The sequence below is a fragment of the Nicotiana sylvestris genome, chromosome 8, assembly GCF_000393655.2.
Source record: "Nicotiana sylvestris chromosome 8, ASM39365v2, whole genome shotgun sequence".
NCBI lineage: Eukaryota > Viridiplantae > Streptophyta > Magnoliopsida > Solanales > Solanaceae > Nicotiana > Nicotiana sylvestris.
The window spans coordinates 14941636-14962598 of record NC_091064.1 but is presented as its reverse complement, the minus strand read 5'-3'; the positions used below and the strand labels follow the sequence as shown (position 1 = coordinate 14962598).

Sequence of the window (20963 nt, the reverse complement as noted above, 5' to 3'; positions counted from 1 at the left end):
TTGTCGGACTTCCCACCACTTGATTTCTCTTTTTCCTTAGACTTGATTAACACATCCTCATCAGACATCGATGACTCACTCACATCATCCTTCAACTTGGAACTGAGGGTTGAAACTCTCTCTACTGAAGCATGCTGCTTCTTCTTCTGGGACCATTTCACCAATGAACCAGGTTCCTCTGGTGTTTCCTTTTCCACTTCTACCATAGGGACTGCTTTAACACATACGGGCACATTAATTTTCACTAACCTTCTCATTTGGTTCTTACTACTTTTTCTGCTCTTTTGAAGGGCAGAGTCGTAAGTCACTTTAGCTTGCAACCTGATAGTAGGTTGCTTGGTGGAAGACTCAGGAGTGGACACCACCCTTCACATAATTATGAAGGCATCAAGGACCAGGTTATCTAAATCCTCCTCATTTGGACCTCATCTCAAGAGCTTGGATGTCTAGAGGCGCAATAGCAAATGCAGGAGCAAAACTGTCCTGGGAATGAGACCCCTGACCTGGGTCCTACGAAGAGGGATTAGGTGTCTTATGTGAGGGCCCAGTAGTTTCTGCTAGTGCAGCGTCCTCAACAGTCACTATGGCTACTTCTTCCCCCATACCCTATACCTCATTTTTCTGAGAAATTACCTCATAAAGGACACCGTCAGCAGATACCACAAAGATAGTTCCAGCATTTTCTTCCTCAATCGGCACCACTGCCACCACGGAATCTGCAGTAACAATGGTGGAACCCTCTGCGACCTTATTGATTTGACCTTGTTCTCCACTTATTCTTTGATTAGTGGGAACCTTAAAAGATAGAGAGGATTGATCAACAATTTTAGGGGTTTCTCAAATGGAGAGAGACGAGGAATCTAGGTGAGAAGTGACTTCAGCGGGAAGAGTAGGAGTGGTTATCAAAGACTTAGAGGGGACGGAAAACTCCATAGGATTTTTAGTACCAGGGATGACTGAGGCAGGGATATCGGAGTTTGTATCAGCCATTGAAAAGATGGAGTGAAGGTACTCTAAGAAGTTCTAATGGAAGACTTATCGTTTGTGAAGAAAAGAAGAGGGTTTTGTTAAGGATGGATAATTATGAAGAGAGAGATATGGACCGGTTCTAAAACGATAGTTGTGCGTGGAGAAGTGCAATGTTTCAGAAGGAGATGGAATGATTTGGAGTGAAGAGACGTGACGGCAGTATCTAAAAAGGTATATGACATGGCAGTTGTGTTTTATACCTTTTTAAGACGTGTATTAAAGAATGCACAGAACTACTCACCTTAGGTACAAGAACCAGGTTCTTGACCTGTTATTTGAAAGTATCAATCCTCTTTTATCATCTATGTACTGTATTTATAGCTTCTATACTCATCATGCGTGTTTACCTGCAGTGGTATTGAAGTGAGTTAGACTTGGCCAGAAAACACTTTTAGCTAGTTTTACCTTAAGGTGATTTTCATAGCAAAATGATCAGGAATCAGGTCCTCAATTGGGCTTTAACATCCCCAGCTTCACTCTGTTTCTTTCAAAATGTTCCTTACTTATTGCTTTGGTGAAGATATCTGCAATTTGGTTTTCTGTGCTACAGAATTTCATACAGATCAACCCTTTCTCCACATTGTCCCTCAGAAAGTGATGCCTCACATCAATATGCTTGGTTCTTTTTTGTTGAACTGGATTCTTGGCCATGTTGAGTGCACTGGTGTTGTCACATAGAAGAGGCACACTCTCAGTAAGTACCCCAAAATCTTCTAGTTGTTGCTTAATCCATAGAAGTTGAGCACAGTAGGATGTTGCAGCTACATATTTTGCTTTAGCTGTTGAAAGGGCCACTGAATTTTGCTTCCTTTTTCCCTAGGAGATGAGATATGATCCTAGAAAGTGAGTCATTCCAGAAGTGATTTTCTTGTCCACAAGATAACCTGCATAGTCTACATCAGCATATCCAATGAGATTAAAACTGTCACCTGAGGGATAATAAAGAACCAGGTCCTGTATTCCTTTAAGGTATCTCAGAATTCTTTTGGCATCCTTCAAATGAGATTCCTTGGGATTTGATTGGAACCTTGCACATAGCCCCACATTGAAGATAATATCAGGTCTGCTGGAAGTAAGATAGAGAAGTGATCCAATGATGCCTCTATACATGGTTTGATTCACATGAGATCCAGTTTCATCCATGTCCAGTCGAGTGGTCGTCGCAATGAGAGTATCTATCACATTTGACGCTTCCATGTCAAACCTTTTCAAGAGCTCCCTGATGTATTTTTGCTGGCAAATGAATGTACCCTTTGAGGACTATTTTACTTGAAGACCCAAGAAGAAGTTCAGTTCCCCCATCATGCTCATTTCAAACTCACTTCCCATGAGTTTTGCAAATTCTTCACACAAAGACTCAGTTGTTGCCCCTAAAATGATATCATCAACATAGACCTGATCAATGAGCAGGTTCCTTCCCCGTTTCTTTAGGAACAGGGTGTTGTCAATTTTTCCTCTTTTAAAACCATTTTCCAAAAGGAACTTTAACAGCCTTTCATACCAAGCTCTAGGAGCCTGCTTCAACCCATACAATGCTTTGTCTAGTTTAAACACATAATCAGGGTGTTCATGACATTCAAACCCTTGTGGTTGCTAAACATAGACTTCTTCCTTAAGAAGTCCATTCAGAAAAACACTTTTGACATCCATTTAGAATAGGGTGAATTCCATATGAGATGCGAAAGTTATTAGAATTATAATAGCTTCCATGCGAGCGACCGAAGCAAACGTTTCATCACAATCAATCCCTTCCTCCTAATTGTAGCCTTGAACCATTAGCCTGGCCTTGTTCCTTGTGGTATTTCCATGTTCATAAAGCTTGTTCCTGAATACCCACCTGGTTCCTATAATGGTTCGATCTGAGGGTCTAGGTACCAGGTGCCAAACATTGTTCCTTTCAAACTGATATAGCTCATCTTGCATGGTTGTAATCCAATATGCATCTTTCAAGGCTTCCTTGATATTCTTGGGTTCTATTTAGGAGAGAAAGGCTGAGAAAGCAAGTGAAATTTTGGCTTTTGACCTAGTTTGTACTCCGAAATCTAGAGGGGTGATTATGTTGTCAAGAGGATTAGAGATTTTGTGTCTCCAGTTAGAGGTCTGAGGTTCTTTTGTAGAGAATGTGGGTACATTTGACTGGTTTTCCTGTGTTCTTCTCTCAGGTGCTAGTGGAGTACCCTGAACTGCGTCAACCACTCTTTCTTCAGCTTTAGTGGTTGCAATTGAAGTACCTAGTTCCATTGAAGATAAGGAAACATTGTCTTCACTCAGCTCTTTTACTTGGTTCATCATATCTGCCTTTCCATTTGTCATGTCAATGACTTCACCAGGGACTAATAAGGGTTCTCCATCTTGATCTTCTTCAGCACTCATCTCACATAATGGATAAGACTCATAAAAAATAACATGAACACTTTCCTCAACACATTAATTCCGCTTATTGTATATCTTGTATGCTTTGCTTTGAAAAGAGTAGCCCAGAAATATTCCTTCATCACTCTTGGCATCAAATTTACCAAGCTGATCCTTTCCATTATTGAGAATATAGCATTTGCACCCAAATGTTCTTAGGTGAGTCAGCTTGGGTTTCTTCCATTCAGCAACTCATATGGGGTTTTGTTCAGGAGTGATCTGATCATGCACCTGTTTACCAACTAGTAGGCAGTGTTGATTGCTTCAGCCCAGAAGTTCTTTGCAATTCCATTGTCGATTAGCATTGTTCTTGCCATCTCTTCAAGAGTTTTGTTCTTCCTTTCCACTACTCCATTTTGCTGGGGAGTTCTGGGAGCTGAGAAGTTGTGAGTGATGCCATTTTCATTGCAGAAATCATCAAATTTGGCATTGTCAAATTCTGTTCCATGATCTGATCTAATGCATGCGACTCTAGACTCCATATTCACCTGGATTTTCTTCACAAATGCCACAAACACCTCAAAGGTTTCATCTTTAGTTCTGAGAAACAGAGTCCATGTGAATCTGGAGTAGTCATCCACTATCACGAAAATGTATCTTTTTCCTCCCCTGCTTTGCACTCTCAAGGACCACATAGGTCCATATGCAGAAGCTCGAGTGGCTTTGAGGTGCTCACATCCCTTTTAGACTTAAAAGAGGACTTCACATGTTTTTCTGTAGCACATGCATCACAAACTTTTTGCACCTTGAACTTTGACATGGGCAGACCATGGACCAGGTCCTTCTGAATTAGTTTGTTCAGAAGAGAAAAGCTTGCGTGCACCAATCTTCTGTGCCATAGTTCAGCATCATCATCAATAGCTTTCAGACAACTCAGATCACCACTTTGTAAGGACTCGAAATTAGTAACATAGATGTTCTTGTATCTCTTGGCCACAATTACCACTTCACCGGTTACCGCATCAGTAACTGTACATATCTTGGACAAGAATTCCACCTTGTTTCATTTATCACAGATCTGAGAGACACTCAAGAGATTGTACTTAAGACTATTGACATAGTACACATTTTCAATAGAATGAGTGAGTGAGTTCCCGACTTTTTCAACTCCAAGAATGTACCCCTTTTTCCCATTGCCAGAGGATACACTCCCTCCTTGTTGGGCTTTTAGTGAAAGAAAGTCCATGGTGTTCCCAGCCATGTGCTTTGAACACCCATTATCCATAAACCATTGTTGATCGCTTCCTTTCATTGTTCCCTGCACAAGAAGATCAAGAGTTAGTTTTAGGAACCCAAGCAAGTTTGGGTCCCTTGTAGTAGGTAAGAGGATGAATAAGAGCTCTCTTAGTCCATACAGGTAATATGCATTTTTTGTGAGTGGAACCTGGTCCCTCTTTTGTAGTCACTTTTTTAGCAAACACTTTGTTTTTCTAAACAGATTGAACCCTGGCCTGGCAATTTTCTTTGAAGTGCCTATTGTTCCCACAGTGGGTACAAAGCCAGTTATCAGGAACAATGACGTAATTGCTATGAGGGTTGTAAGGAGTTTTCTCCCTTTGGAACCCGATTTTCTGCCTGTTTCCACCATTATTAGTATATATGGCAGTGATAGCTTCTGAGGACCAGGTCCACTTTAGGGACTTTTCAAGATCATTTTTTACTCTTTCCAATTCAGTTTGGAGGTGCTTGTTTTTCTCAGTTTCAACACACATCCTAGTTCTCACAGGTTTCAACTTATTTTCAAGCCTAATGTGTTCATCATTGACTATCTCTTTTCCTTTTCCAGTATTTCCAGGTTTAGACTTAGTTCCTAGTCCTTCCATTGTTTCCCTTAGGTCTGCAATTTCTACCAAGAGATCATCTCTTGTTTTATTTGCTTCCCCTAGTTCTAAGATCAAGTCATCCTTATCCTCCACAAGGTTATGATAGGCATCAATCAATACATTAGCTAAAGACATAAGTTTCTTAGGAGAGTAGGATTTCAGATTTCTCTGAACATCCCTGAAATTTACCTCTTTGTCGTCATCGTCTTCATCATCATCTGATTGGGCCATCAAAGCAAAAAGTTGAGTCTTATTCATTTTCCTCGCTTTCAACTGCCACCATGGAACTATCACCAGCATCAGTTTCATCTTTAGACTCACTAGAGGAATTCCCCCATGCTGCAAGAGCCTGTTTCATACCATGGTCAGCAGATCTCTTTCTTTTGAAGTCCTTGAGAGGAACCGGGTTCCTCTTAGCTGCTTTCTCAGGGTTGTACTTGGAGAAAACTTGCTACAATAGAGGAAAATCTTTGATGAAGTGTCCAGGCTTTCCAAACTTATGACAGTGATCATAGTTTTTTGGTTTGCTAGAGCTACCCCTTTTTAGCATTTCTCCATTTCTTCTGACCATCTTCTGAAATCTTTTGGTTAAGTAAGCCATGTCACTGTCTTCCTCACTTGAGTAATTGCTATTAACATTGAGTACCAGGTTCTTTTCTTTCATTGTCTATCTTCCTCTTCATCTCGTAGGTCTTCAGATTTCCAACCAGCTCTTCTATGGTCAGCTCCTGCAAGTCCTTTAACTCAGTAATTGCATTCACCTTGCTTTCCCATGGACTAGGCAGAATACTGAGGATTTTCCTCACTAGCTTGTTCCTAGGAATGGTTTCACCAAGTGAGTGTAACTTATTTATGATGGAAGTGAATCTTGTGTGCATATCTTGAATAGATTCATCATCCTTCATCCTGAAGAGTTCATACTCGGTAGTGAGCATATCGATCTTAGATTGTTTTACTTGGGTGGCTCCCTCATGAGCTGTTTGTAAAGCTTCTCATATCTCCTTGGCAGTGTCACAGGCGGAGATTTTATTGTATTCTTCAGGTCCTATTCCACATACCAGAATCTTCTTGTCACGAAAATTCTTCTCCACAGCTTTCCTGTCTGCATCGGTGTATTCTTTACTGGTTTTTGGCATTGGAAATGGAAGTTCTTCCACCACCTTTGTTGGAACATAAGGACCGTCACATATGACATCCCATAACTCAGAATCCTCAGCCATGATAAAATCATGCATTCTTGTTTTCCACCACCCATAGTATTGTCCATTAAACCTGGGTGGTCGGTATGTAGATTGACCTTCTTCAAAATTTGGTGGAGCAGCCATAAGGATACTTCCTAGGTGTTAGCCTGATAGGAGGAACCCGCTCTGATACTAATTGTTAGTTTGTATGAGTCCACCAAATAGTAGAGTACCTGGTCCTCTATGAGGTTGTACTGAGAATTCTAATAAAATAGTAAGTAAATAAGACACGAGATTTTTACGTGGAAAAACCCCAACTCAAGGGGACAAAAATCACGACCTACACCTATAGGCTTTCAACTTCACTAACTTATAAACACCTATTACAAGCCACTTTGTAATGACTTCATTACAAAGAATTCAACTCAACTAACTTGTGATACTCTTACCACAAGCCACTTTGTCACTCTCTAGTTACAAAGACTTTAACTTATGACTAAACCTAGTCACAACATAAACTCAGAGAGTTTACGGATTTTACAAAAGGGTTCCTAATCAATGCTTCTTGCTAAGTCACTTAGGAGATACAATAAGAACAATTACAAAGTTACAACACAACTAAGGACAACAAAATACTAGCTTTAGGAACTGGTCCGTAGTAGCGTTTAACTTTGTTCTTCAAGCTCGTGAGAATTAATTTCTCTATTTTGCAAAAGGCTTGAATGAGAAACTAAAGTGTTCAAGTGATGTTTTGATATAACTCATTATTGATACACCTTGATGACATCACTTGAAATGATGTAAGCACTTTAGTTGGTCAAGGAATAAGTGACCACTGGAAACAGTGCAGTGCAGGTAGAAATAGTGCAGCCAGTCACGTCGCTTCCAGCTGTGTCCCATTGACTTCATACTGCTATGAGGGAACCACAAGGGTATCAGGTCCTTATTTGGTTCTATATCCCCTGAAACTATAACAGTTCATATTTAGCTGGAATCTATTAACTTGCAGTGTAGCCCAAGTGTATCAGGATCTCCATCTGGTCCTCGACAAAGTTTGTTAGATCATCAAAACATAAGTCAAAGACATTGAAAACCTATCACACGGACTGCGCACGCAAATTGAGGAAGGATGAATAGAGCTATTCGAGGTCTCAAAATATAGAAATAAAGGCTAAAACTCAAAATAACCTATCGGGTCATCACAATTATAGTCCTACCTCGGCATGTGTAGCTTCTAGTATTTGTTCCTTTTTTATAAGGGCATCTCCAACCTTTACCCCCCAAAATGAGGACAACTTATTCCAACCATTCCCCCCCATGAGAATGTTCTTCTCTCTCTTCTATATTATATTATTATCTTTCATTTCAATTTTATTTTTTAATTTCTATTAAACAAATTTCATCTTTTATTTTTATTAATTTATAATTTTCATTAAAACAATTCCATAAAATTTTAAATAATATAATTTGTAAGAAATTATTATAGATTAACTAATACTTAAAATAAAAGTGAAATCATTGCGATACAAAATTTATTAAATAATCCAAAAATAAATTATTATCAGCACCTTCACGATCTCGATCACATGACTAGAAACAGAGCCAACTCTGATAGCATCACTATTTTGATCGTCCAAACACTGCAACACATAATTGTTCATCTGAAATGCTTGCATGCACGATTGCATGTGAGCTTCAAGGCCATGTGACTGTAATTCTTCTAAAGATGATGACGATGATGAAGAGTAATTTGAATCATAATTATTAGATGGACCTCCCGTATAGAAATTCATTTTTATTAGAAGACAAATAATAATTTTTAGTTACTTTTAATGTATTTTAATTTAATATATTTTTAATTTTAATGTATTTCAATTTTAGCAACATCTAATATTTTATATTTGCACATTTTATTTTTTGTGATGGTTATATCTTTTTCATACAATTATAACTCATAATGAAATTAACTACCAATTTTATATAAAAAAGTAGATGCACGATATTTAATTTTTCAAAATTATACGTCAAAGTTAATATGAAAAATTAATTAGATAAATATATTATATAAACATAATTAAGTATATATAAAAAAATAAATTAAACGATTAAATAATAAAAATAATAACATTTTAATAGGGAATAGTAAATGGGGAGATGAATAGTGTATTCCCAAATTTGGGGAGACACTATTCACTCCCCATTTTGGGGACAAAAATGGGGGAGGGTTGGAGTGAAATTTCCCATTTTGGGGATAAGGTTGGAGTTGCTCTTAGGGCATCTCCAACCTTTACCCCATTTTTGGTCTCCAAAATGGGAATTTTTCTATTTTTGGGACAACTTACTCCAACCATTCCCCCATTTTTCCCCCAAACTTTTTTATATTCTTCTCTCTCTTCTATATTATATTATTATCTTTCATTTCAATTTTATTTTTTGATTTCCATTAAACAAATTCCATCTTTTATATTTATTAATTTGTAATTTCCATTAAAACAATTCCATAAAATTTTAAATAATATAATTTGTAAGCAATTATTATAGATTAATTAATAATTCAAATAAAAGTGAAATCATTGCGATACAAGATTAATTAAATACATATTACATAACGATAAAATTCATTCGAAATATTACATAAATATTCAACTTCAACCTCTAGTATTCTCCCATAAATGATCTATTAATGCATTACAAAGTGCAAAATGAGCATCTTTGTCCTTAATTCTTCTATGTCGAGCTAAAAAATTCTTGAAATCGTTGATTTACATCTACTATCATTTCTACTGTTGGAGTTGGACTTTTCAATTTTAGCAACATCTAATATTTTATATTCGCACCTTTCAATTTTAGCAACATTTAATATTTTATATTTGCACCATTCCTTTTTTGAGATAATTATATATTTTTTGTACAATTATAACTTATAATAAAATTAACTTACAATTTTACATAAAAATAATAAATGCACGAAAATTAATTTATCAAAATTATACAACAAAGTTAAGATGTAAAATTAATATTATAAAGACATTACATAAACATAATTAGGTATATATAAAGAGATAAATTAAAAAATTAAATAATAATAAAAAAGTGATGAATAGTAATGGGGGAGATGAATAGTGTACCCCATATTTGAGGGAACACTATTTATTCTCTATTTTAGGGACAAAAATGGGGAGGGTTGGAGCTAAATTACCCCAAAAATTGCCCCTATGGGGAATGAGGTAAAGTTGGAAATGACCTTAATACTTTCTCAGTTGACTAAGCACGCTCCGAAAATTATTTAATCACATTTAGCAGCTTTGGCAATAAATCATTATCTATAAATTAGGCTCAATAGCCATATACATTATCTTTTGTATCATGGTCAATTTTATTTTATCATTTGAAAGTCAGTCATAATTATGGTCATGAAAAACTTTATCATCATAACCAATTTCATCTGAAAGCTTGTAGCACTTGTAACATTCTTAACATGTGAAATAAAGCATATAAAACTATATCATTGGAAGAAAAACATAAATAATATATAACTACTTGTCATTCATAATTAAACACTAACAATTGAAAATTACTTAGTCATGAAGACATACTTAAGAGATATGGAGTTTGGTAGAAACAATTTTTTTGAAAGGCAGTTTAGCTCAATATCGTTTCCTTTGTTTCACTTGTGATACACATTTTTCTTTTAGTCATCTTTTACACAATTTGCCTGATTAATCATAGAAAATTACGAGACTTTATATACATGATGACACATATACGATTTTTTTTCAATCTCTTCCTTATATGTGATAACTACTTCAAATACACGTGAATATGTTTGACAAATATACGAGTTTCTTTCAATTCGTTGTTTAATAAATGTTAAATTTAAAATCCACACACGTGTGATATGTTAATGGTGATAATTTTCTAACCGTCATATTATGTTTATCTTTATTTTTAATTTTTTTTTGTGTGAAATTCGAAACTAAAAATATAAGTACAATTTTTAAAAAATTACAATTTGATGTTTTCATTTTTCCATTTTTTTTAAAAATACTATACCAAAACTCAACAAAATCAAACTCATTTGATTCATCTTTCTCTTTTTGTTTCGATTTTATTTGATTCAACTTATTAGATTTCGTTATCCTAATTCAATTTTTATCAAATTATAAACATCCCTTTCTAATGGATGCATTTGTTAAATACTTTAGGAGAGTTTTGTACCTTGGAGGTAGAACGACCTCTCTATGTAATATTTACTTCATATATCTCATCTAGTATGATATACTTTCCTTTTTTGCTTGTTAAAAATATATATTTATATTGAAAAATAATTTAACCTTAAACTTTATATTTATATTATTAATAAAAGAGTTTATAATCACAAAAATATATATAAAATATTTCTTATCATAAATTTAAAAGTTCCTTTTCTTTCTTAAACTTTATGTTTAGTAAAAAACCATCACATAGATTGGGGATGAAAGAGTAGTAGTTTTAAGTTTTAACAATTTCCCTTTTAAGTTTTTTTTTTTTTGGTTAAATTTGTTTTTCCCATACATCGGCCTTTTCTCCTCTGTATGACTGTATATATCCATTTCTTCTTTTTCCACAAATAACCTGAACCCGATTCTCAACCCAAAGTCAAGTTCCCCTTCACTTCTACTGTCTGTACGCACTATTCGAAGAAGCTTCCAATGGCGGAGGCATCCGAAGAAGCCATCATCGTGAAGCTTTATGAATACGGCGAACGCCTCAACGAGTCCAAAGACAAGTCTCAGGCCCGTAAAAATATCCAATATGTATTCATTGTTCACTTTCCTTTATACTAGGGTTCGAAATTGAATAAATTTATTTTGATTGAAACTGTTGGATTGTTCTTTTGGTGTAGAATGTGGAGGACTATGAGAATATAATTAAAGCATCGAAGAGCAGCAATGCTAAAGCTATGCAATTAGCAGCTCAGCTAATCCCCAGATTTTTCAAGCACTTTCCTAGTTTATCAGGCCGTGCTGTTTACGCTCAGCTGGATTTCTGTGAATCTGAAGAGCTTGCGGTAAGTCTTTTTGTATTTTCTTTTTTATTGAAAAGATAAAATTGAACAATTTCTCCATTTGTGTGTGTCATCCGAGTTATTATGTTAATATTCTCTACTTCATTTCGAATTCCTGAGATTGTTTCTTTTACTTATGATTATGAAATAACGATAAGGTTTCTTTATTGTTCTTCCTGTGTGAAAGATGTACTTTGTGAAAGATGTATAAGTTTTTTCCCGAATAATGTTAGACGTTATAATTATGATTACTTCCTCTGTCCCAAATTTAAGTGATGTATACTTTTCTATATTTAGAAATAATTTCATTTTAAACTTCCCATTGATTTATATCCACACAAATATTTATATCTTGTTTTAGACCACAAGTTTCAAATTTCTTTATTAAACTATGTGCCCAATTAGAGTGCATCACAACTGCTGAGATACAAGAATGTATGCAAGAGATGGGAATCATCTCGTAGTTTTAAACTGAGATTATGTGTAGCAGGTTCATCTATTCATTGTGTGTTTTTGATGCTGAATTTGTGAGGGACTAGCTTAGGTAGCAAGTAGCTACTAGGATTGACTTAAGAAAATCTTCATATTGCTGGAGGTGGATGAGGAAAAGTTACTCCGTCTATTTCAATTTATGTGTCTTACTTTCCATTTTAGTTTGTTTAGAAAAGAATGTCACTTTGTAAATTCAGTGACTTACTCTTTAGTTCCAACATTCTAAATGGCCTGTAGTCCATAAGGTTCAATGGGCATTTTAGTACATTACACACATCTTTAATATAAGACCACAAGATTTAACAGTCTCCCTTGCTTTCGTAAAATCCATGCTCAGTCAAAGTAAGACTTTATTATTACTTTTTTGAGAAAAGGTAAGCATCCTTTTAGCTTTGCAGAACATTTTATCTATGTTGTTGACAACATCAATTTTAATCCACCAATACAAAAGACCAAGACATAAGCCTTTTTAATTGCTGAGTTGTCAATTTGTCATTCTTCTATCGTAAAACATCTATTGTTTCTCTCTTTCCATACCACCCAATTGCCATAGAGCTTTATGGTCTCCTGAACAGCTAGTCCCTTCCAGCTTCACAAAGCAAGTTTCAAATAACCTGGTATCATGCCACCGGAAATTAAACAAGTTTAGGCATAGCAGATTCTGCTCCACACATGTAGCATCTATTATATAATGAGAAACCCCTATTTATCAACTCCTCCTGAGCAAGAGAAGCCTCATTAACAGCAGACCAACAAGAACGGCTACTCTAGGAGGCACTTTCATGTTCCATATCAAAATCAATTAGATTAAACTGAAATATGCTTATTGTAATTTTCTTTCTTTCGTTTTTAGTTGGCCATTTCAGTAAACATTGTCCCCCCAACAAACAGAGATTTGTGTATCCAATTGCATCATAAAATTGGGTTCATGAACCACAGGAATTTGAAACTCAATTTTTGCTGTATTTTGGGAGTAGCAATGCCTGATTGAACTTTAGAAGTAAAGATATTAGTTTGCCGGCTCAATAATATGAAAAACAGTAGGGAGAAAATTAAATCACAACACTGTAGTAATTGCATTCAAAGCCATCACATGAGTATATTTTTATGATGCAAGTTTATTGTCGTGTCCTTTCGCTTTTATCTTGATTTTTGTGCATAATTGAAAAGATGAGGAAATATGATTTAGACTCTGGTAAATAAATTTAGCCCGTAAAAAGCATGTCTTTGTTGTTCAAGAGAAATAACAAGGGAGAGGAAATCATTGCCTTTTTTATTTCTTTACAACAACAATAACAACCCAGTATAATCCCACAAATGGGGTTTGAGAAGAGTAGTGTGTACGCAGACCTTACCCCTACCCTGGGGATAAAAAGGCTGTTTTCAATAGACCCTCGGCTCAAGAAGATACCTATATTTTCTGAACCCAAGTTCCAATTAATTCTTGTATCTGGATTATTGGTGTATAGATACTTATATTTTCTGCACTCAAGGGTGTGGCCTAGTGGTCAATGACGTGGGTGCAAACCTTGGAGATCAGGTTCAATCCCAACAGAGTCATCTGGCTAAGTTTTGGTGGGCATACTTGCTCAATAACTGTGTTGGTGGAGGTAACATATACCTAGTGCCTACAAATACATCAAACTCTTTAGATGCTCCCAGGCACGAGTCCCGAGGTGAGAGCCTAAAAACTCTCCCAGTATCGTTTCTCTCCCTTTCCGATGATCTTTCCTTTGGTTACTTAGTTTTTTTTATTAATTATGTCTTGGTGATTTTCTCAAAAACTTCATCTTCTTTTTCTCTTTTTTCCTAAATTATGGTTAATAGAATATATTTTATTATTGGTGAGAAGTCTTTTGACATTACTGAAGTAAAAAATGGTGCAGAGTTTGGTACGAATGGGTGGAACGCAATAAGAATTTCATGAGGAAAATGACTCTCAGTCGAAATGTCATGCTGTGGGTGTGCGGTCTTCTTCATACAACATCTGATCGAAAGGGGAATGAACTCAGAAGGTGGAAATCCAGAGACCATGTCTACAATTTCTTCTGTACAAAGAAATACAATGATTTTGGCAGATATATAAGCATTGTAGCAGTACAGGGGGAACGCAGAGCTATCATAATCCTTCCAGAAGCAGCAACATTCAATGTGGGATGGAGAGATGTTGCTTTAAAGATAGAGAAGTTCATAAATAAGGTGGCTCCAGCTGTGAAAAGCTTTGTCAAACCAATTATGAATTTTTTTTTCAAACCAACAGAGGAGCACTTTTATATGGAAGCATTCAAAACCGATAAGTGGGAGGCAAAAGGAACCTCGACGTCGTCTGCACAAACCCCTTTTGGTCAACGAGTTACTGTTCAAGGACCTGAAATTTCTGATAAGGATTTACTAAGTAGATGTTTGGTTGGCAGCTTCAGTGATACGAAGGAATTGCCCACTCTCTCCGACATCAGGAGATGGATCACTAACAAATGGAGCAATATCCATGGCATATAGATATACGAAATGCATGGCTCAAAATTCTTGTTCGAGTTTCCGTCAAGAAAAATGGCAGAGCATATCAAAATGGGGGAATGGAGATGGACGAACAAACTGTTGATGCTTGAATGATGGTCGCCTACAGTAGGCTGCTACCCGGCTGACGCAAAGCTGGACTGGGTTTGGATGAGATTACTAGGGATTCCTCTTCATCTTTGGTCCCAAAAAATCTTCAAGCTAATTGGGGATAAATGTGGGGGATGGATTGAAACATAGGAGGAAACTTCTCTCAGGAATCATTTAAAATGGCCTCGAATCAAAGTGAAGGGCCTACTCGACAAAATCCCTAGAGTCATAGAGGTGGAGAAAAATGGCATAATTTTCTCTGTGCCGATCTGGTGTGAATCGCCGGCGACCTGGTGCAGTGCTGATAGTACATCAGAGAAATTTGAAATTTCTAAGGGTCCTAACCCTAGAAATACAGCTATGGGTCTGGAAAGTAAGAGGCACATGGCTCAAGAGTCATGTGACATTGAAGTGGGGCCTTCTTTTAAAAAAAGGTTCACATGCTATTGCTGAATCATCTAATGGGCCTAGTAAAATTCAAAGTCCCCCTATTTCTTTCACTAAGCCCATCCCCACTTTTACTAAAAGCCCAGATCTGGGAATAAAAAATAGATTCTCCGTTCTCTACCCATGGGACAAACCCGACCCAATGTTGGAAGAACTCTTTGCAATTCATAACTCAATGGACATCGTTGTATCAGAAGATCCATCTGAAACAGAAGACCCACCACGTCTCTTAGATGCAACAGAGAATTTGGCTTTGTATGGTGGATTCGAAGAAGAAGGTCAAGCTTTAGGGGTTGGCGAAATCATTCCCTTGTCTCCTCTACCCAAGAATTCCCTACAATTGTCAGAATATGAAGATCAAGAGGCATGGTCTGTTGATGAAGCAGAACCCTTGGACTTTCAATTTCTAGAGGCGGAGATAGAAGCTTCCTTATGGGTGCACAAAAATGTTTTGAAGATGAGCAAAGCATACGGAGTGAACTTTCAGGGGTGCGAGGGAGAAGCTCTGTCCCTCTTCATGAAAATCGATAAGCGCAAATTAGAGATAAGAGAAGAAGCTGCTTTAAAGATAGTGTCGACTCCAAAAAAGAAGAAGGGGAGCATGGAAGTTCAGAATCTGGTGTTCAACATGAACTTCCTAGATTCCAGTTCAAGAAGCAGGGGGAAATCTACCATCAATTGTTATCAATGCAGGTAAAAATTATTTCTTGGAACGTGAGGGGATTGAACAGAAGGGATAAAAGATCTATTGTCAAGTCTCTATTTGAGAACTGGAAGGCGGATATCTATTGCTTACAAGAATCGAAATTGGAAGGAGATGTGCAGAGTTTTGTGAAACAAATTTGGGGGTTCAGATGGGTCAAATTTGGATGTCTGGAAGCTAATGGCAGTAGAGGGGGTATCTTGGTTCTTTGGAACAGTAGATCCTGGAAAGGGGAGGTGATTAATGAAGGTAGCTATTCTATCACTGTTAAGTTTGATGCTCAGGGCTATAATTTCTCTTGGCACTTGATTGGAGTTTACGCTCCGCATCGTAGACTTGAAAGAAGGAATGTTTGGTGGGAAGCTGCTGCTTCCAGGGGATCTTTCGATGGACTTTGTTTGAGGAGATTTCAATGTCACTAGGTTTATGGAGGAAAGAAGGGACAACAACATCATATCAAGAGCCATGACTGAGTTCTCCAATTTCATTGAGGACCTTGAGCTCTACGACCCTCCGCTTTTAGGGGGAGTGTTTACATGGACCAGGAGCAACAATTCTCATATTGCTTCTAGATTGGACAGATTTTTGTTCTCCTCTGATTGGGATGAGAGCTTTAGGAACATAAGGCAATCAGTGCTTGCCAAACCTGTCTCTGACCACACCCCCATTTTGCTTAATTGCGGTGTCTGGGAGACCTCTAAATCTTATTTCAAGTTTCAGAATTGGTGGTTGGGAGTCGAGGGCTTTAAGGACATGGTTGCGTTGTGGTGGTCTTCCTTCAATGTCCAGGGGAGGCCCGACTTTATTCTCGCTCAGAAACTCAAGCTTTTAAAAGGCAAATTACGAGATTGGAGCTTAACTCAAGGAGGAAACATGCCAGCTATGAAATCTGATTGTCTTAATAATATCCTGGTACTACAAATTGCCCAGGAGACTGGGGACCTTACTGAAGATGAACTGTTACAGATGGCAAGCCTTACTATGGACCTAGAAGAAATTGCAAAGAATGAAGAGTTATCCTGGAGGCACAAATCAAGAGTACAATAGTTGAAACAAGGGGACAGAAACACAAAGTTCTTCCACAAGGTGGCAAATGCTAATAGAAGGTTCAGTGCAATCGATAGACTCACCATTAATGGGGTTCAAGTTGAGGATTTAACTGCATCAAAAGTGAGATCCTTGATTTTTACCTGCATCTGTATAGCGAGTCCGAATTATGGAGGCCTGAGTTCAAGTATAGTTAATCCCCTCAACTAAATAACTTAGAAGTGGAGTGGCTAGAGCAGGATTTTGACGAGCAAGAAATTTTGGATGGGCTTAAAGCATTTACAGCTGACAAAGCTGCTGGACCTGACGGATACACCATGGGTTTCTTCTTACACTGTTGGGATGTCCTAAGAGAAGATCTGGTGAATACTTTTCAGAATTTTCACTCACAAGAATATTTTGAGAAAAGTTTCAATGCTACCTATATAGCTTTGATTCCTAAGAAGGTTGGTGCAGCTGAGTTGAAGGATTTTAGACCTATTAGTTTGATTGGCAGTGTCTACAAGATCATTTCTAAGGTGCTGACTGAAAGACTGAAGAAGGTGGTCTATAAACTTATGGACTCTCAACAGATGGCCTTCATCAAAGGCAGACAAATCATGGATGCAGCTTTAATGGCTAATGAATGTGTTGACTCCAGAATTAGGGGGAAAGATCCAGGGGTGCTGTGCAAACTTGATATTGAAAAAGCTTTTGATCATGTCAACTGGAATTACCTTATCAAGCTTTTGAAAGATATGGGTTTCGGTTGCAAATGGATTGTGGATTCACTTCTGCATTAGTAATGTTAGATTCTCCATTCTTGTGAATGGCACTCCAGAGGGGTTCTTTCCATCTCAAAGAGGATTAAGGCAAGGAGACCCACTCTCACCTTTTGTCTTCATTATTGCCATGGAAGGTTTGAATAGCATGATCAAGAAAGCCAATCTTGAAGGTTGGCTGAGAGGCTTCAGGGTGCTCAACAATGACACAAGTAATCTGGAAATTACTCACTTACTATATGCTGATGATTCATTGGTTTTCTGTGATGCCAAAGTAGAGCAAATTACACACTTGAGGTTGATTCTAACTGTGTTTGAAGTTGTGTCAGGTTTACATGTAAACTGGAGAAAATCCCATTTGTTCATTGTGAACAAGGTTCCAAACATTCAAAGACTAGCAGGCTCTTTGGGCTGTGAGGTGGAGACTCTGCCTACTACATATCTGGGGTTACCTCTAGGGGCTAAAAATAAGTCTCAACAGATATGGAATGGAATTGTTGAAAGATGTGAAAAGAAACTATCTAATTGGAAAAGCAATTACTTGTCCCTGGGCGGTAGGGTTGTCCTGGTTAATAGTGTTCTAGATGCTCTTCCCACCTACATGATGTCTCTCTTTCCCATGCCAGTCAAGGTTGAGAAGAGAATCGACGCTCTGAGGAGGAACTTCATTTGGCAAGGAGAAGAAAAGTTACCACTTGGTCAAGTGGGAAGCTCTCACAGGCAGCAAGAAGAAAGGGGGCTTGGGTATTAGAAACCTAAGGTAACATAACAAGAGTCTTTTAGTGAACTGGTTGTGGAGATTCCCTCTGGAAGACCAAGCCCTATGGAGGAATGTGATCAATGAAAAATATGGGACTGTGGGGCAGTGGTGCACAAGTTCTGTTACCAGCCCATATGGAGTGAGTGTTTGGAAATCAATAAGAGCCCTATGGCAAGATTTTTCTTCCAACATCAGCTTCAAAACTGGGAATGGCATGAAGATCTCCTTTTGGAATGATGATTGGATAGGAAATGGTCCCCTCAAGGAGAGTTTTCCAGATATTTTCAGCTTAAGATATTTTCAGCTTAGCACAACAAACTGATGCAACTCTAGCTGAAACTTGGAGCCTACAAGGTTGGAACCTAACCTTTAGAAGATTTCTCAATGACTGGGAAGTGAGTAGAGTGACTGATTTCTTCAGTCTTCTACAGAACTTCAGGGGAACTACTGAACAAGAAGACAAGCTGGTGTGGGTCGGAAGCAACAATGGCATCTTTACAGTAAATTCAACATACAAGATTTTAAATAGATGTGACCAGAGCTACTGCCTCTGGCATTGGAAACATATTTGGAAGGCAAAAGTCCCCCCTAAAGGTGACAATTTTTTGCTGGTTAGTAGTCAAACAGGCTGTTCTAACTCATGAAAATTTGATGAAGAGAGGAATACAACTATGCTCAAGATGTTTTTTGTGCGGCAATGAGAATGAGACAATCACTCATTTGTTCATTCACTGCCAGGTGACTAGCAGATTGTGGCAGTTGTTCATGAGCATGAAAAGCCTAAGCTGGACAATGCCTAGGAGAACTGATGAGATGATGGCAAGTTGGAATGGCTACGGGATAATCACATGCCAAAAGAAGTGGTGGAACATTGTCCCAGCATGTATTTGGTGGACCATTTGGAAGGAAAGAAACTCTAAATGTTTTGAAGATGTGGCAAGCCACGAACAAAGGATTAAGATGAATTGTATATTTTTGTTTTATTTTTGGTGTAAAGAAGCACTTGTACAAGATGTAGAATCTCTAGTAGATCTCATAGGCTCCTTGTAGTTGTTACAAGATTGGTTTTTGTCTATTTTGGGTCTTGTAACCTGTTATTCCTTAGCACAATCTTTGTGCTAGGGACTAATTTTATCAATATATTGGAATCTGTTACCTTTTAAAAAAAAAAACATGTACCTAGTGCCTAGTGGAATAGTCGAGGTGAGCGCGAGCTGGCCTGAACACCACCATTATAAATTTTTAAAAAAACCTGAAGTTTCTCCTTGATCTTAATAATTTCATTTTTAGGGTAGAAAATGGGAAGGTAATGAGGAAAAGATTGTGATGAGATTGACCTTTGAGTTGATTCTGTCTGTTACCTATTCTCCTTTCTAGATTTTCTATGTTTCTTGATTACATGCAAGACCTTGGTTTCATTTGTAATTATTATATTTCTTTCTAGGTTTCAATCTTCTTCAGTTTCTTTCCGGTTTTGCTTTCAATTTCGCTTTACTGCTTTTTGACATGTTTAAAATATTCAATGAGTTTGGAATTCCTAGAAATGTTTGTCGCCGCATGATTTAAGTTTCTTTCCACAGCTAAAGGATTAGAAGAAAAAAAAGGTTTCTCTTCACAGTGTTTGCAGCATAAAATGAGACTAGAATTCTGTGGGGTTGATGTTTCTGGAGTGGAGCCTTGACCTTTGTTTGACCTATTACTGCGTGCAGGTTCGAGTGCAAGCCATTCGTGGACTTCCTCTTTTTTGCAAGGACACACCCGAGCATCTTTCGAAAATTGTTGATATACTTGTACAACTCCTGACTGCTGGTATAGAAATCTCTTAGTCTTTCCATCAAGAATTGTTGATTATGAGAAAAAAGATGTGATCTTGACTTCTCTATCTTTCTATTCTTCCAGAGGAAAATGTGGAACGTGATGCAGTAAACAAAGCCCTTTTGTCCTTGTTAAGGCAAGATGTAAAAGGTATGTTGATTTTTTTCTAGTGACTTTGAAACCATGCACGTAGGTACTATCTTTAGATAGGTTCATCTTAAATTGAGTTTAAGAAATTAAATCGCCGAGCTGATCAAACTGCTTTAGTTTTTTTTGCTTTATGCTATTTCATGTTTCCGAGTACCACTCTTTTAGCACAAAGGTAGAACAATCAATACATTAAAGCCTGGTCAAGACCAAATGATGCCACAAAATAATGGATGTTGTATTTGGTATCCCTGATTCTTGTATAGTGCCTTGTTGGTATATAAGCTATAGGCATATTATCTTCAACTTACCCAATAAAATGCTAAAACCTTCAGAGTTTGTTGTGGGAAGAAAATGAACCTTGAGCTTAGCTCTACACTGAACGCTATCTTATGAGTTCAGGATTATCTAAAACCATATTAGGAGACAAACAACGAACTCCTCAACATCCTAAACGTCCTAAACACCCCTGCAAGCCCATGGTTAGACATCTTAACATGGGGGCCCAACATTGTCTAAACAGATTGAATCTGGCTCTGATACCATTTGAAGAAAATGATTGGACCTAATCCAACCCCAAAAGTTTGTTCACGAGGTGAGATTGCCATAGACCATATAAGAAGACAAACAAACCATCTCTCAACCAATGTGGTCACTTAACATGTTGCATTAGATGCATTTTATAAATCAAC

General features: G+C 37.3%; 1 protein-coding gene across 2 annotated transcripts in view; it reads left to right on the top strand.

Annotated features, from left to right (window-relative positions):
- Positions 1 to 11044: 11044 nt before the first annotated feature.
- Positions 11045 to 20963, top strand: part of LOC104229394 (apoptosis inhibitor 5-like protein API5) — a 32204-nt gene continuing 22285 nt past the window's right edge. Inside the window, exons 1-4 of one of the 2 annotated variants that reach the window (XM_009782037.2) lie at positions 11045 to 11220; positions 11331 to 11495; positions 20019 to 20118; positions 20209 to 20274. In XM_009782037.2, the coding sequence (XP_009780339.1) occupies positions 11137 to 11220; positions 11331 to 11495; positions 20019 to 20118; positions 20209 to 20274 (415 nt within the window). In that variant the 5' untranslated portion in view covers positions 11045 to 11136. Of the gene's footprint in view, positions 11242 to 11330; positions 11496 to 20018; positions 20119 to 20208; positions 20275 to 20963 lie in introns of both variants that reach the window. The other variant, XM_009782036.2, reaches the window with a different exon arrangement.